An 18,098-nucleotide genomic window follows, 5' to 3' on the forward strand; every position below is an offset into this window, starting at 1 on the left:
GTGAATAATTAGTTACATTTTTTGATTGAATCCCGGCCCTAAAGAAATTAAACAACATAAAAACGTATATAAAGACAATAAATGGATTTAGACATCAATAAAAATTAGGGATTTCACAATTCACTTGATTCCATTCAAACCTCAATTTTTGGGTTGAGGTTTTGATTCAGTTTGATGTATGATGACAGAACAACAACAAAAGCTGATCATTTTGAAATCCTTGAAGCCTTTTAGTTGGCTCATACTAAAGTAATAAAACAATACATAATAAATCTATCTAATACCATTTGACACTTTTAAGGTAAACAAACTGGTATTCAGTGAAGGTGCAACAATTCACTTTCCCCATGATTCAGTTCAAAAACTACTGACCTAATAAAAATATTTTCTATATTCTTGCAGAAAAGCATAAAAAGGATTTCCTGCCTTTTAGTTGGATCTGATTTTGAGGTTTAATTTGATGATTTATTTCCAGAAACACTGAGCACATAGAGTCCTGATTGGTTCAGTAATATTCTCTTGTTGTGATAAGCCATTTTATTTTTCTGCATGAGGCATAATAAGACCAGCATCCTCTTTGCCACCTTTTCCTCCATAAATGTCCATTTAGAAAGAAAATCCTGAAAAGCTTTACTGTTCATATTGTAAGAAAATACCTGGAAGAGCTAAAGAGGGAACAGGGGGGCGATTGTCCTAAGCCATACGCCACACATGCATATAATGTGCTGCTAAGAATCTCTCACTGACTAGATAAGGATTAGCCTAGCGGCTTGTGCTACCCCTTTCATCTTCCAAGCGGGGTTTGAAGAAAAAATCTGTAGCCTTTGGATGAACCCAGCTCCTTACAAGAGTTTTAAGAATGTCAGAAACTGCGTCCTACCGTACCTTCTCGCCGAAAGCTGAGAAATTTCAAAGGCAAGCGAAACAGCTTATTATACGGAGTAATTTATTTGCTCTGCGGCTGCCCAGGGGGATATAAAAAGTTTTAACATCCAGAAAATTCTGTAAGTAGTCCATTTACAAAGCTGAGCTGTCCCCCGCAGCCATGAAAAACCCTCCCCCTCAACCAGGCTGCAACAATTAAACCAGGCCAGGACTGTTTTCCTGATGCATCGAGCGCACTCATCTCAAACAATTACAGATTGAAATTAGCACCATGATTGAAAATATAATAAGACCTCAGTAGAATCTGAGAACAGTGATTGGAATGACTATTGTCGTGTCACTTACTGACATTTCTATCATCTCTCTGCAGCAACCATGAGTGACAGGCAGATACACTTAGGATTGAAATTTTAAACATCATCCCCATTAATAAAGGTTCAGGGGTGTTTTTATACCTGACATAACTTAGATTTGAACCTTTGCACACAGTTTTTTGCTATACATACATCTGAGACGAAGAGACACTAAATGAAATCATCAACATGACTGTTAGAACAAAGAATTAATCTTCCGAGTTCTTACCCTAATACCTTTTAGCACATCAGGGGTCGCCACAGCACATTTGGCTTAGCAGAGAGTTTTAAGCCGGATAACCATCCTGCCACAACCCTGTATTTTACCCGGGCTGGGGACCGGCACAGGGAGACCCAGACTTAGGTTCCCTAGTCAGGCAGTAGCGTGAAGGCTCTTGCCTGAAGACCGTCGCTGAATGAAGCTCATTGCTCTAGTGAACCCAGGTTTCCCGCCTGCCAGTCCAGCATGGCACAGACCAAAGTTACCTTGAGCCTTACGGTCACATGACTTCACACGGGGCTGACTGTATGGGTGCTGCAGGTTTTTATTGTCCCATGGATCGTAGAGAGGAGCAACTGCATGTCAACCTTTTAAAACCAGGTGTCCACAAGTGTGGACGTTACATTTTGGGTTATACCACCACAATACACTGTTCCCCCACTTATTTGGTTTTCGATGTTTGGGGTTTTCCCACACTGGCAGTCATGTGAATCCTCCGGTTCATCACAAAATCTTAGGCAACTCAAGACACTTGTGTGAGACTTTTGAGTCTCAAGTAGGTGCTGAGGGAATTTCTGAGCACGCCGGCTCGTCAGCTTCCCAATCGACTCCAAAAAACAAAATCACATCCCACCGGCTCTTGAATCGCTACCAACCAAAGTCTGTTCCCCTGCATGGAGAAATGGCATCAGCTGACTCAGAAAATATCCCGATACGCTGAAGAAGATAATTGTCGGGAATAATTATCATCCGGATGAATGAACGATGGATGAAGCCGGCCTCTTCTGGAAGAACCAATGAAGGAGGAAGCATGGGCTCCTGATTTTAAGGCACAGAGACAGAGACTCTTCTAACATGTTATAAAGTATACAGTACAGTCAATCGCTCTGAATAAAGAAAAACTCGTAACCCTTGAGCTATCCTAGTCATCACAACTGTTAATCCAAATTCAAGCAAAACCGAGATTTGTTGCTCACCCTGCAACTTTACATTTTCATCGCATCTTTACTGCAACTTTGACCGATCTACTGTGACACAGTCATGGTGACGACACAGCTTCACAACCGTTTCCCTCTTGACTCCTTCCTGGGAGCTGTGCTCTTTTTTATTAACTCTCTTTATTTAGTTCTTTCTGTCTTTTTTTTATGGTCATTTGTGCCGAGTGTGAGCGTGGGGGAAACTCCACTTTTACACAAAGAAAGCTGTAGAGACGTGTGTCTAATTTCCAACACAAACTCAGAAGCCTCCCAGATGACAGAAAACTTCGCTACAGCTGTCGAACTCTTGGGTTGAGATTAGCCGGCCTGGATTTCTAAACATTGTCAGATTAAATCCCCAAATCAAATAAGTCCAAATAAAATCTGCCTCAATCAGTTGTTGACTTTGCTCAAACACTGCCGGGCCCTGAAGGTTACATAAAGCTTGTGTGGAGGCAATCATCTCACAGGGATTCACTGAGGTCACAGAGAAGCTGCCCTTCAATCCAAGGATGCTCTCAGTTTGTTGATTCTGCTTACTCTGTGTCCGGCTGCGGAATTAGTTGTTAATCGGACTCAGTGTCTCTGTTTTCCTTAGAGGAGCCAGTGTGTGCTCTCTGAATGTAAACCATCTCAACGTTAAATAATTAAAGCACAGAAATGAAAAAGAAATGAAAACGGCAGGAGTCTGTCTAATGGGAATACAAAGATTTCAAAAGCTTTTATGCTGCAGAGTGAGGAAGACCACACAGTCAGGGACAATTGGCTCGACAAAAAGCAAGATAAATTATTTTTTAGATGATATACTGAAAGTCATGTTCTGCACATTCTGAACGTCCTTTGTTCTATTTCAGTCAGTGATATCTTACAGCACTCATACGCGAACACGTCTGACTAAGAAATGAGCTTTTTGAGGTCAAGACGGAAGGCAGGTTTTTATGAAATGTGAAGATTTTGGATTATTTTTCTTGTTTGTTTGCTTTATTTGCAACTTCATCAAGAAAAGAAAGGTAAAAAAAAATAACTTGAGTTTTAGTTTCAGAAAGAAAACCATTTTTCTCATGAAGTTGACCCACTAGAGAAAATATTTTAGTGCACAAAGCCAAAGAAAGAGGCCCTAAAGAGTGCAGTGGGAAGATATTGCTGTCTCTGTGAAGAAGGAGACGACCTCTCCGGGTTATCCCTGCTTTAGATTCGGGCTCCAACTCTGACAGATGACAAACAAACTGCTGCAACGTCTGAAATTCCTCATCTTCACCACACAGACCTCACTTTCCTGAGCTTTTCTCCTTTAGACTGTCTTCCTCTCATCCTCGCACCAAAAGAGCCGGTTAATCCATAACCAAAGAAACAGAATATATCTTTGATCCCACTGTTAATTTCATGGACTATTGGCTCATGTGGCACTGAATCTGTATGTAATATGAGGACTGACTTTACTTCTACTAAAACAGCAAAGAGCATAAGGCAAAAATATCGCAAGTAATAGTCCAACTCTTTCTTAACATTTGAGAAAATAAAAAAAACCCAAAAAGTATCAGCGAGTCAGAAACCAAATACGCTCCATGAACATAGAGTTAGTCAGACATTGACCAGCTGAGATCATAGAAGAATCACTGATAACAAGGAAATATGGCTGACTCCTCTTCTCTGCTACGGTGGCCCTTAAGTACAAATCACATCAACAAATCAACGCAAAAACACACTGAAAATCACCACAATTAAAAAAGCTAAACAAACAAACAAATAAAAAATCCAGATACCAAAATATCATTTAAAAAATTCAAATGAAACAGTTTAAAAACTAAAGTAATTTCCAAAATGAAATGTTAAAATTGAAACAAAAGAAGAAACCAGAAAAGGTTGGTATTATGGGATATTACAGATTGGATGATGACGTTTATTCCCCTTTTATAACTAGAAGTTAGTTGGCATGGCGATATGTTATTTCTATAAACTTCTGGCCACGCCCACAGCAAAAGTTCAGTGATTGCTCCATCAACTCTTTCTCACAGCTCAGAAAAAAAACACATTTCTGCTTTCCCTCTTCCTCAAAACCAAAACTTTTGACTTATACTCGTTTTTATTTATTTATTTATTTTGTTTGTTTTTAACTTTTCCTTTGGATTTTTGGAAAAAGTTGATCCGCTTATTTAAATAATTTGTGGCATGAGCACCATATTAGCATAGAAAAGCATGAGATAAATCCAAAATGTTTAAATATAAAGTGCATATAATGTAATACACAACAGTATTCTGGGCACCCTCTAGTTGAAAGACTGCCTTTTGTGCAGGCATTTTCCAACATGTTTTTACTTTTTATTTTTTAGTTTGTGAAATGCTTTGATTTTTAAAAAGTAATGCTATTCTTTTATGATTTGCTTTTTAACTGTTGTTTTGATCTTTAACCCTTAAACACCTGAGGCGTCACTGGTGACGCTTAAACACAAAATCTTAACATACTTGAAGAAAAGCTCAATGAGCCGCTTTCTCCTTCAGAATCTACTGGAATGACGTTCATCGTGTTAACAATTAAAATATTACGGTAAATCAAAGAACATAAACATTGAAGCTCAGGTGTTGAAGGGTTAATATGTTTATTTGTTAAGTGATTTGTTGATGTGATTTGGACTTTAGGGCCTCCATAGTTTGCCGCCTCCTCTCACTTTTGGGAAAACAATAATGTGGGTTAAATCTTCCAACGCAGTAATTTTCTTGTTGACTGGGCTTTTCCAGAAAACAACTTCCCTGATCCTCCAGAGGGATTCCACCGTCTATTCCTCTTGATTGCTTTTCGTCTTTCATCCAAGCAGATGCTCGCTTCATCAAATTTCTTTAGCCGAGAAAATGACTGGATTCCACAAAAACAGCTAGGGGTGGAGAACATTTGAGAGGATGCACACGAGGAATGTTTGACAAAGCTGCTGCTTTAGTCCTGACAGGGAGAACAGAGCTCCATATGGATGGATCTGCACAGCCCTCTGTTTGGGAGGCTGTGTCAACGGCAAAAGCATCATGAACACAAGCATCAGTTCTCAACAGTGTCACCTTGCTATGCTTTCATGGAGGAAAACTGTCTGCAGCCTCTCAGATTGAGAGTGAGCTGTAGGTGTTACGAGGAAGAAGCAGACCAACAGAAACGCAATACCGTCAATACAATGACCAAGAACGTGGAGGGAGGCCCGGAGCTTCAGGAGGTCAAATCTCTCTGAATATGAGATGCAAAAGATGGTGTGGGATAATGAGGAGTGTGACAGAGGGGCGTACGCTGGCATGTGCAAAACCATGTGGAAAACGTTTACGAGCTGGAAGGCCATGATCTCTGAGCGCAGAGAGATTCCAAAGATCGCGGGTCACATTATCACTTCAACGGATGATAAATGTGCTGTGGAGATTTATACAATGCTGTCTGTCGGGGTGTGTGTGTGTGTGTGTGTGTGTGTGTGTGTGTGCACTTCATGCTCTCACAATACAGTAGGCCTGCAAATTCTGCAAATCATTTCTTCACAGAAGAAAAACTAAACAAAGACAGACTTGTTTTTTTATGTTAACTGACAAACTTGTTTTTCTGACGCACTAAAGTGTTACATTTCAAAACAATATGAGAAAACATCTGCATAAGGACTGACTGGGCTGATTCTAACTTTAAACGCACAGAAAGCCCTGAAACTAAGGCAGCAGATGACTTCATCAGGCAGAACGATGTTATTACACGACGACCATTTCACAGATTTGACAGATTTACTGCTGAGTTCAAACATGACTTCAAACGAAAAGAAAATATTTCTTTTCTGCTTCTCTCACTGGTTCTCCGTGATGTCATGCGTAACACATCAGGCTCTCATGTTTTCAGAAGAAACCTACAAGCTGGTCTCCTGTTTTTTTAATGCAGTCACATTTTTGGCTCGGCTCGTGTCGCGCGTGGACGCCGTCGGTGATGCTCCGCTGTGGTCACTTCTGCAGATTTACAGGAACAGCCTCCTATCATATGATTCAGGCTTCATTTGTGTCTCCAGTGGGCCCGACCTTTCAGTTGAAAACACGGATGGAACGAGTCTCCTCACAGTTATTCTCTTGTGTACCGACATTTAATGTGGCATGCAGATAACTAGGACGACAAAAAAATCTTGCTTTTCTTTTTGGGATCCCATAAGCAGAGGAACGCCGTACACGCATCATCATCTATCAAAGGAGACATTGTGGTTGGTGGTTTTAGAGGAGCTGTGGATCCAACAGATCCATATGACACGCTCAACTTTTGATGAGCTTTTTGACGCTGCAGAACCTCTTGTGGTGCCTATAAGCGTGGTATCCAAGTATTGGTCACATGACTCAAAAGGTCTTGCCTTTTGCCAGGCCACAGTTGTAAATAAGAATGCCGTTCTTAATCTGTCCTGCCTGGATAAATAAAGGTTAAATAAAAAATAAAACAAAAAAATAAAAGACTCCTTTCATTCAGGGTCCCCAAACTACAGCCCGCCTCCACATTTGGCCCGGCCCCCTGAACACCATCAGGGATGCATGATTTTTTTTTTACTTTCAGTCTGGCCATGCGATCGAGAGCTGCATAGAGAGTGACTTTTTCTCCACTGTTCTGCATTCTGTGCTCATATCTGGTTATGTGTGGCTTTCTGGAAAACTTCAAATGTACCAGTTTAGACGCATCCTGTGATTTTTACACTTCCTTCAACACATTTTTACACATGGAAATGCAGATACTGACTGATAGATTTAATTGTGACTTTAGTCTCGCTTTGCACCTCGTATAGTTCTGTGATTCTTAGGAATGAAAGAAGTTTAAAACTACACTATAAAATCCTGTTAAAGGTTAAGAGGAAATGTGTTTGTGTTCGAGGGAGTTGTTAATAAATTCATAGATACAAGAAATGTGAAAATATAAAACAAAACACATTAAAGTGTGATTGATGCATTTATGTTGAAGATCTTTTCTAGCAGAGGTGTATATTAACAAGTCTTGCGATTCAATACGTATTCTGATATATGTCTGCTGATCACACTTAAAATATGTGCAAATAACATCGGCCAAAATAGAACCATTAGAATCTTATTTGTTAAAATGAAAAGCCGATATTTTCAATAAAACCTCAAATATTGAAGGATTATTCAAATTTGTATTTACATTTGTGAACGATCTAAGACAGGAAATGAAAATACAGTTCAGCAGGACATTCATGAAATAAATATCGTACATTTTTCTGTTGAAATGGGTATGGTTAACTCTTATTATTTATGTAAAATTGTGTTAGACAGCGTTCAATTCTTCGGTTTCCCGGTCTAAATCCATCAACCAGAAGTTGCGTCTCACGCTCACGGCCCTGTCGCCATTTTGTCTGACGTCACCATGAAAAGGGTCTATTGTCTGATTTCCAGAGCAAAATATTTTTCAGTACAAGAACTAAAAAGAAGTAGAATGTTTTAGAACCAATAAGGTATTAAAAGTATGATTGAGGAAATAAAGTGCTGTTAATTTCAATCATGGCTAAATGTAGCCTCTCCAGTACCTTTAAACTGTTGTAGTTTTAGTGCGGTGTGCAGCGGGTCAGTGTGCTGTGCTGCCAACTAGTGACCATAAATCATAAATGATGAATTAAATATAATCTTGTCTGGATTTCAGATAGATACTAGTATCACCAAATGAAATATTACAATATATCACCAAATCGATTTCCCCCTACACCCCTAACTTCTAGGCTTTGTTGGTGACAGAACACAAACAAAGACCAGAAAATGGTCAAAGGCTTATGAGGCTTATGATCATGAGAAAAATGCAACAAACTGGACAAAGACGGATCAAGTTTTCTGGATGTTTCCTGAGGCTCCTGCAAACACTGACCAACATGTCCTGCTGGAAAAAAGGTCTTCCTTCAAACGCTCATCGCGGGCTCTTGTGGATCTAAATGAAACGATTAGTAATGTAAATGAAAGGATGTCGCTTCTGATGTAGCAATCAAGTCACGTTGGCTCTGCTGCCATTTACCAGGCAAAAGTTGCAGAAATGAACATCTGTTCAAGCGCTAATTTGTATTCCTTCTGCTTAACTAAACAGCTCCAACAGCAGCCATCAATCAGCGAGGCTAAGTGTGGCTTTTACTTTAACATCACATTGTCTAAACGCCGACTGTGTTCACATTTTGATTTACATTTCCTTGTTCTTGCTTTTGTCTCAGCCCCATGAATGTCTTCCCTCATCTTCTGTACACAGCGCTCAATGCAGCACAAAGCTCAAGAGGGGCGTGTTTGTTTTCTTCTGCTTTTTGTGGCGTCTCAACCCAGAGGAGCGTCATCTCGCCATCAGTGGGGCTGCTCCCACTCGCGCTGTTAGTCAATTAGAGATGCCATTAAAGACGGCACTGGCGAGGGAAATAAAGGCAGCTGTGAGGATTCGTCTGCGCTGATTTCCATCCTTAAACCCTCTCCATACAAACAGACGGCAATAATTGGGATTCTGACATGCTGTCTCATTTCCTGTCTTCGCCCCCACCTCTCTGTTTTTTATATCTGCCACCGTCTACCTTTACACAACTACCGCTTTATCTACAGACACATTTGGCTGAAGAGTCACTGAAGCCTTTCCTCTTTAATCTACTTGCTCCGGTGCAAAGACATGAGCCGTACCTCCGAGCACGTACTGCAATAGCTCACCACGGGACCGTCACAACGAGGCCTGTGTTGTTCTGATTCTGCATACCATGACTTTAAGACACTTACCATTCATGTGACTGGCAGACTACTGAGGAGTCTGTTGTGTGGAGGTAGTTCAATTCATCACGTCTCTTATGTGGTAAATCTGTGTTTTTAGATGCCAGTGAGTGTGGGAATGGTGAGGCTGTCTAACACCAGTCCGGTCTGGAGTCTCAGGTTTAACCCTTTAGCTCCAGGGTTTATGTTCTTTCAACTACCGTGACTCTTCAACTCTTTATGTATGGAGCTTAATTGGGGCCAATATTATTTGAAACCCAAATAAAACAAATTGAAAAAATGTTGGTGTTTTGCCCCAAATATTGTTTTTAATGTTCTAAACTTTTGATATCTTAGAATAAACTTAATTATTTTTAGCTTCAAATGTTCTGGGTTTTATAGGTTTTAAATTTCAAAATAAAAAATAAAATAAAAAAAATATGAAACTGAAAAAAAAGTTTTGAAATTGACATTTTGAGTTTTGATACTTAAAAAAATTGAGCACTTGAAACTGAAAATATTTAAGTTTATTTTAGAATAGCAAAAGTTTTGGACATTTCACATTTTTCTTTGGCCAAAGACCAATATTTTTTCCAATTTGTTTTATTTGGGTTTCAAATGATATTGGTCCAATTTTAGCTCCATACTTATACAATTAACGTGGTCAAAACTCTGCATGTTCACATGTAGCTACACAAGTTCTTAAGTCTATTTTTGGCTCTACATTCAAGACGTGCATCTATTGAACAGGTTTTAAAAGTTAAACCTGTAAAACTTTCACCAATCAGGGACTCAGATTGGGTAGTAACAGATAGTGTCCCTTGTAATGCAAAGAAAGAAACTGTTTGAAAATTGATTTTAAAAGAGAAATTCATATTTCCAGTGTGTGCCCGGCTGGAATTATGACACCAAGTCTTCCACGTATCCAAAAAGAGCCAGGAGGTAGAGCTGCACCGCTTTGACATTTTGCACAGGTATCAGGTAGTGAAAGTCCAGTGTGAACATCATAGACTAAAAGCGCATTCAAGAACCCGTGTTCAGCACGTTCTTTAATGTGCAACACGTGTGCAAACAGCATTACAGTTGAAAAGTATCAACACAAACAGTGTAAATCAGTCAACTCTGAAATCTGAGAAAACTTAAAACGTTAAAGTTGCATATCAGGGCTGTGAAAAGCCACTTTTCTCTACGTCGGAATCAGGTGATGTATGTCAATTACGTAAATGGTCGGAAAGTCACGGTATGTCAGAAAGCATCTGCTATTTATGTGTCCCTGGCCACAACCTTGGTATTAGAGAGAAAAATCAACTTGGTGTACTCAGTCTGGACACACTTGGTTTGCTTAAAGCAAACTATTTTTTTCCCCCCAATAATCTGGAAAAAAGTTTCATTTTGAATACGCACAAATGAATCCTGGTCCCAGACCAGGAACCGCTCTCGGACCCACCTTTCGAGGTGGTCTTGGTTCGTTTCCAATCAGACTGAACTTTAGTTCACTTTCAAATACCTCAGTCTGAATACGATCCGCTCCGAGAGCAAAATAACTGAACCAAAACAGCCATCGTACTCGGCGGTCACGTGATGTAAACAAGTTAGGAACGAGACGATCTGTGAGCCGTGGACAAGTGTAGAGCCTATATTCATGTTAGCAAAAAGGAAATAACTGGTCAAACTGATGACTTATTGGGGTGTTAATTTTAACACTGCTAAAAACATCAATTACTGGCTTTCTGTCTCAGTGTCAGGACTCACTCAGCCATGTCCTCCTCCGACCACCAGAGGGACCCCTCCCCTGAGTATTAACTATCTTCAGCACCTTCCTCACTACAACTCCCATCAGCCCCGCTTCAGTCTTCTCCATGCACAGCTGATCATCATCCTCCTCAGAACCACCTGCATTTATACCCACTCCAGCCTCAACTTCAGAGTGAAGTCTTGATCGTGTTTATCCGTCAGTCTGAGCAGGTTTCTTAGTTTGATTCTCTGTTTTTGACCCGCGCCTGTTAATTCATTCCTCGGCCTCGCCTCTGTGTTTTTGACCATTGCCTGCTTTTTGATGCTGTCTATGTCTTGCCCTTTCTCTGTTTCATTAAACCACTTGCAAATGGATCCTAACGTCTCAGCCTCTCCGTCACACTCATTATGAAGCATGTACACAGGGCACCGCAACGTCATCCTAAAAACTCTATTGGAGTTTCTTAACAGAATTCTCTTCAAAACATTGTCATAACATCACAGTGATGGGACACAGCAAAATGAGGTTGGATGAATTAAAACAACTTTTAACCTGATCCACATGGCTTCCTCACAATCTATCTGTCATAAAGACTTATCACTCTACATTCTTCACCATCATCTTGCCAGGAACCGCCGTGCAGCAGTCCTCCGCCGTACCGAAGTGACAGTTAAAGGTGTTAAACCTGGCCTTCATGCAAACACTCAAAATTAATCAATTTCTTTTTTTGTTTTCACTGCTGGCCAATGACTGAAGACATCTTTAGTCATGTGGTTTTGTTTACAAGGGTTTGTTTGAAACATGAAATTCAGCTTGACGGCAGTCTAAATACAGAACAAATGCAATCTTCAGAACTCGATCGGAACCAACAGACTTTCCCAGTCTGAATACACCCTAAAATATTTGACTAATAAAAACTGGAATGAGTGAGTCCTTCCTGCTGGCTCCAAAGATCCAGAATCCCATAGAGAAATAAACACCTGTTACGCAGTCATTCTATTGGTCAGAATAACCATTCTTGCTCTGATAACTTCTTGATGATCTTAACTTTTTCATGAAATTTTTTCTATAGTTCAAGTTATAAACTGACCAATCACATGCCTCAATGAAAGTGGGCGGAGCCTGCTGGTCCCCACGTCCAATGTTCAAAACGTTTGATTTAGCCTAGCCTCCTTTCAAGTGGTGGGGGCGTGGCCTTGCAACAAGCTTACTCCTGATTGGTGAGAGCGGTTGCCATAGAAACTCAGACTGATCCGGCCCAATCACTGCTTACTGTTGATGTCTTGCTTCAACATGGCAGCGTCTATATCAGGGGAAAAACTGACAACTAAATTGATTGATTTTGATTTCAGCCGGAAGTAAATCATTTTCTGTGGGTGACGTCACCCTCATTCAGTCCAGTTCTCATTTATAGCTAATGGGCAGAATGTAGAATTACGCAAACTAAATGAATCCATTTATATGCTTTATTATCTTAATCTCAAATGAAGGAAAACTTTTTTTTTCGTATTCATTAGTTTTTTATAGAATCACAGTCATTTTCTTAACTCAGTGCATGAAGCGAAACAATCATCATCTCTCCTCCTCCACACAAGTCACAAGGTCACACAAACACCATCAGGACTTTCATTTTTCATCCTCACATCAACAAACGAAGACAATGTGATCACTTTGACAGATTTCCTCAATCTGAATCTCCACTGCTCGAGAACATGAGCCACGCTGCCACCACCCAGACCCTTGAACCTACAAAAGCATGGGCTTAGATGATCAGATTACACTGAAATACACACATGGGCATTGTTAGGGAGGTTTGCAATTCCACCCATGGACATGGCTCTCATTGTGCCCAAGCAAAGGGAATGCTTTTCATTTTGGGGGAACAAGGCCAAACAGGACCTCATGTGTCTCAGCGGTGCACCATCTCCTTCAGGCTCTAAAGCGAAATCAGATCTCCCTTTTCAGAACTGTCTCTTTAAAAAGCCTCATACGCTCCTTTTACTCGCAGTGAGGAAACTCAATCTCACTTATAAGACAAATGTAGGGAAAAAGACTCTGCAATTTGGTGTAAGAGCCCCTTCTGCTGTCAATATTATGACAGCTTTTATGACAGCTTAATTATTTGTCACAATTTCTGTCAAGAGTTCAATTGTTACATCACTGATTACAAGTTTAGGAAAAGAAGATGAAAGAACAAAGCTGGGGTTGTATTGTTCATCCTACAGTTACCAGCACGGCTGCTTTGTGGGCTTTGACATCAGGATCCAGCCGTGAAAGAGGATCTCCTACCAAACTCTGCGTATAGACTCCCACAAATTAATTCATTGCCCTGTTATATCAATGCCAGAGGCACATCTTTCATGAATCAATTTGTTGGCCAACCCCTGCGAGTTGAAAGGCAACGGTCAACCATGGCTTCCAGCACTGATATCAGCTTGCAGTCTTCAGTAAAATCAGTCAAAAGCGACGACAGGCTTCTGTCTGTAAGTGCTTTCCAACAACCAGAGAACAAAACAACAACTGTTTGGAATGATTTGTTTCTCCTCGGGAGCATTCATAGTTTAAAAATAGTTGGTGCGGGGAACATTCTCCCTGTATGAAATGACAATGCCTGCTGTTTTGAGTTTGCTCCTTTTGTGATGTTCTAAAACGTGATCAGGAAAAACCGAGGAACAGCAGGAAGGCTTAAAATCTGCGTTTGAGCATCAATTATGTCTGAAAGCTGCAGTGATGCTGATGAAGAAGAGAACTCACGCTGATTACTTCTCCTAAAATCTTATGACCATGAAGAAGGGTAAGGAGAGTTGTGTTTTCTCTGTGTGAACTTCAACCAAATCCTGTATCTGATTCACAAGGAGAACACCAGAACTAAAGGAAGTTCTCAATCCAGCACTCACAGTAAATCACATGTAGGTCAGAAAACAGCAGACTTTCCTTAGCAAAGATGCAGACCGAGAGCTCCATACTGCGCCAGAAAAGCTAAGTCCGTACCCCCCGTAATGGCCTGTCTTCTCCTCATTAGCAGAGCAGGCCTGGCAGGGTTTGTTGGGCAGCAGTCCTCACAAACAGACACTGGAGGATGTGCTTTAATTACAGGCACACAGGTGGGTGGTTTGTGGTTCCAGGCTCACTCGCACGGCTCCATCCTGCAGGAAACACGCTGCCACGCTGTGTGGAGTGATCAGCATATCAAAGCGCGCTGACCGAGAGCTCGCTAGCCAGTGTGGTTAGGTCACTGCACTTGTAAATGTTTGGTGCAATTGTGCTTTCTAAATGTTTACGTGTTTTTTCCTGTTTGGAACTTGGCAAAGAAATGCAGTTTTGATGAATGGGAAAAGGAACTATAGAATCAAAATAAAAAAAAGATTGTATTTAAGGTTCAAGAGCTGCTGCTTTTATTATTCAGTTCTATAGTTTCCTTCTTGTACAATTGTATAGTATAGTATAAAGTAGTATAGTGAATAGTAACTTTTTCTTTCATTTCTATAGTTTTCTTGTACTATAGTTGTATAGTGTAGTGTATTACAGTATATAGTATAGTTTTCTTTCAATTATTTTTTTGTAGTATAGTTTAGTTTTATAGCATAGTGTATATATAGTAAAGTTTTCTTTCATTTATTTTGTTTTCTTGTTGTATAGTATAGTTTTCTTTCAATTCTATAGTTTACTCATTGTATACTGTATAGTATAGTTGTTTCTCAATTCTTTAGTTTTCTTGTACTATAGTTGCATAGTGTAGTATAATTTTCTTTCGTTTCTATAGTTTTCTGCAGTATAGTTCTATAGTATAGTGTAGTGTAGTATAGCATAGTTTTCTTTCAGTTCTTTAAATTCCTTGCAGTATAGTTGTATAGTACAGTGTAGTGTAGTATATAGTAAAGTTTCGTTCATTTCTAGAGTTTTTTGTAGTATAATTGTATAGTATAGTTTGTAGTAGAGTTTTCTTTTAAATCTATAGTTTACTTTTAGTAGAGTTTTATAGGATAGAGTAGTATAGTGCATGGTATTTTTTTTTAATTCTTTAATTTTCTTGTAGTATAGTTGCATAGTATAGTATATAGTACAGTTTTCTTTTAATTTTAAAGTTTTCTTATAGAAAAAGGACCCTAGGTAAAAAGTAAGTTTAGTTTGTATGCAGGGGAAAGCTTTAAAAAAAACATGTTAAGTTTTTTTTTTTTTTTAAGTATATTTTAATGTATTTCTCTTCAAATTCTATTACTTAAACAAAGACAAGACTATTGCGTGTTTTGCGTTGAAGTAGTTCAGTTCTTCTTCTGTAAGTGGAAGTGACTGAAAGCTTTGATGAAATTAACTAAACCTGAACTGTAAGTAATGTTACAGAAACTAACTGTTTAGTTCCGAATTAACAGAGAAAATCTGAATTAAGTTCCTGTGTATGTAATCTGCAGAGACATAAGGGACTGTGATGTGTTTTCTGTAAGTGTCAGAGGAGAACGTACCTCGACAAACCGTTCCGTTTTCCACCGCCTCATATCCGGCTTTGCACATGCAGCGGCCGATCGGCACCATCCATTCTCCGTCCCCGTTGCAGTAGAGCTTGATGGGGACGTCCACCTCCTCTGCGTTGGGAATGCAAACACCCCTCGCAGCCACCAGAGAGGTGCTCTCAGCGCCCGACAGCGTCTCCTGGAACAGCGCCCCGTTGGTGATGATCCGAGGACACTTCCGGTAGAAAACCCGGACAGCGATGAGGGACATGCAGCCGCCGTAGTCCTGGAAGGCCAGGTAGAAGCCGTTCTTCGACACAGGGCCAAAGCTCCTGACCTCCGTGTTGATCTTCATCACTCTGCCTCCGAGGTCCACTTGGGAAAAGCTCTCGTCTGCTGCAATGGTGTCAACCTTAATCCAAGGGTTTTCCATCCACGGTGGAGAGTTCCTGTTGGCCGTGTCAGAATCGGACTCGTAGTAGTACAGGTTGAACGTCTCTTTGCACGAGCCTGGTACGTTTGGAATGCTACTGCAGTCCCTCACTGAGAACTTCATCTCCACGTGGATCCGCTGCGCACCGCGACGCCGAATGTATTTTGTCCGTACCCAGTTGTTCTGGTTGCTGTCGAAGACGTTGCAGACTTGGTACGTCCTGATGGTATTCATGTTTTCATCGTAGCCGCTCACTTCCTCCCACTGTTGAAAACACAAAAATACAGAGTTAAGTTCTTCCATGTGGGTAACTCCAGAGAATCCGGACTCTCAGGGAGGAAAAACAGTCTGTAATTGAGACACATAGTTTCCCTGATTCGTTCAATTAGGTGTAATTCAGCTGTAAAGCAGTAAATGAAGCGCATGTTTCTTATTAATGTAAACTGTCACAAAGCCCCACTGATACCTCTTTTCCAGCAATAACAATTATGTTTTCATGGGCACTTTATAATAACTTTGATTACGCGGCGTAATCAGCTTCAGGCAATATTTTGATTACATTTATTAGATGGTGAGAAGGAACATAATATCTTTAATAAGTCATGATGAAAGGATGCATTAGGCTTGTCTGAAGGAACAAATGAGGAGTAGTTTATCCATCATGTCCTTATTTCCTAATGTAACAACCCTATTTTCGAGGCCACACATTATTTTGAATATAACTTAACCGTGTTAATACAATCAAGAGGAATAAAAGACGGCACGAGCTTTGCTAGGACTCTGAAAAACAGCTCACTGATGTTCTGAGGCCTCTTTGTTATGTCGGACCCACTTTGCTGTCAGAAGAAATATGACTTTATTTTTTGTGAGTAATCCCCGTTTAAAGCTTCTTTCACTAAAAAGAAACTTTGGTTTTATTTTTAAATCAAAGCAGAAACAAACTGACACATTTGCCTTACAGAGGTAAGCTTTAAAAACCTCCAAAGGGCTCATTTTCCTGCAGTTTCTTTGGGTTTTGGTGTTTTACAGACATGAATTTACCGCACCGACTGAGGTTCTGACAGGAGCCCAGAGTAAGCCTCTCTGGAACCCCCCCCCATGGATCAAACTAGCTTTAACACTGAGCACACCAACCACCGCAGAGGTCATGACCTCAACCTCAGCATTTCAGCCAAGAAAAAAATGAGTCACCCCCCCCAACAACTTTGCATCTGGTGTACTCCCTACCGACTCCCCCCTTCACTCTTCACTTCACAGCTGATATAATTTCACAAATTAGTGCCCACTTAGGAAGGATTTTGACAGATTTTGACGGGTTGGGAGAAGAAAGTCACCCCGCTTGTTACAGATGCACAATCGGTCAAACACTTTCACTAATTAGAGCAGCTTTACTTCTTAAATCAAATGTCTTAATTAATCAACTGAATGCTTGTTTTGACGCAGCCAATCACTAAAGTGAAAAAGAGGAACAACTGATTTGCAGTCAAAGAAAAGAGAACTTAAACTTTGTCTGAATTCCCTCACTACTCCCTATAACCCCTAAAAGTCTGTATAGAGGAAGGTTATGTGGTGTCATTGATTTAACATCATTCAACACATGGTAGAACTTTCTTTAAACATTTACTGAGGTAAAATCTTAATTTTTTAACAAACTTAAACTAATTTTACAAAGACTTTTCATCAATCTATTGTTTTCAGATGATGAACATTTATAAAAATAAATGTACATACATTTTTTTTAAATCCCAAACCACTCAAACATAATGCATTGTGGTCTATATTTGCCCATCTAGCAAGCATTGCTGCGCACTGGTTTTTTGCAGAGGCTTCTGGGAAATTTCCAAGGCACTGGGTTTTAGATAGGGGTGTGCCAAATTATTGATATTGCAATATATCTCAATTATTAGTCCTGCGATTGATTCTCGATGGGTTCTCACCAAGTATTGATCTTTAATTTTCATTTGAAGAGGCTGTAAAATGTTATATCCATCCTCCTTTAGTGAGACGTTCCTTTGGAGGTAGATAGGGGGCACACGTTACACCAATGTGTCTGGCAGCTACTTTAATTATTTCCTTTTTATTCTGTTGTTTACAACAATTCTGCTCTAAGTAGTGACACTGCTGATCATGTTTACCATTGTTAACACTGAATTTTACAGATAATTTAAACTATTCCAACTATAATTCAGTTGGTGTCAATGCTCGTCAAAGACATAGTAATGCTGATTTGCACAAAAGTGTCAATTATTTGTTGCACAAAATAAGACACAAGGTATGATTGTATTCAACCTAAAAAATAAATGGGGATATATTTTCCCAAATAACATGTGTTGCTGTATATAAAGTGT

At 39.9% G+C, this 18,098-nt stretch overlaps 1 protein-coding gene across 4 annotated transcripts in view; it reads right to left on the minus strand.

The window, feature by feature from the left end:
• Positions 1–18,098, minus strand: part of ephb2b (eph receptor B2b) — a 172,765-nt gene that overhangs the window by 75,174 nt on the left and 79,493 nt on the right. For all 4 annotated transcript variants that reach the window (XM_024269806.2, XM_024269804.2, XM_024269805.2 and 1 more), the window contains exon 3: positions 15,330–16,014. In XM_024269806.2, coding sequence (XP_024125574.1) covers positions 15,330–16,014 — 685 coding nt within the window. The remainder of the gene's footprint in view (positions 1–15,329; positions 16,015–18,098) is intronic.

Source organism: Oryzias melastigma, linkage group LG5 (assembly GCF_002922805.2).
Source record: "Oryzias melastigma strain HK-1 linkage group LG5, ASM292280v2, whole genome shotgun sequence".
In the NCBI taxonomy this organism is placed as follows: domain Eukaryota; kingdom Metazoa; phylum Chordata; class Actinopteri; order Beloniformes; family Adrianichthyidae; genus Oryzias; species Oryzias melastigma.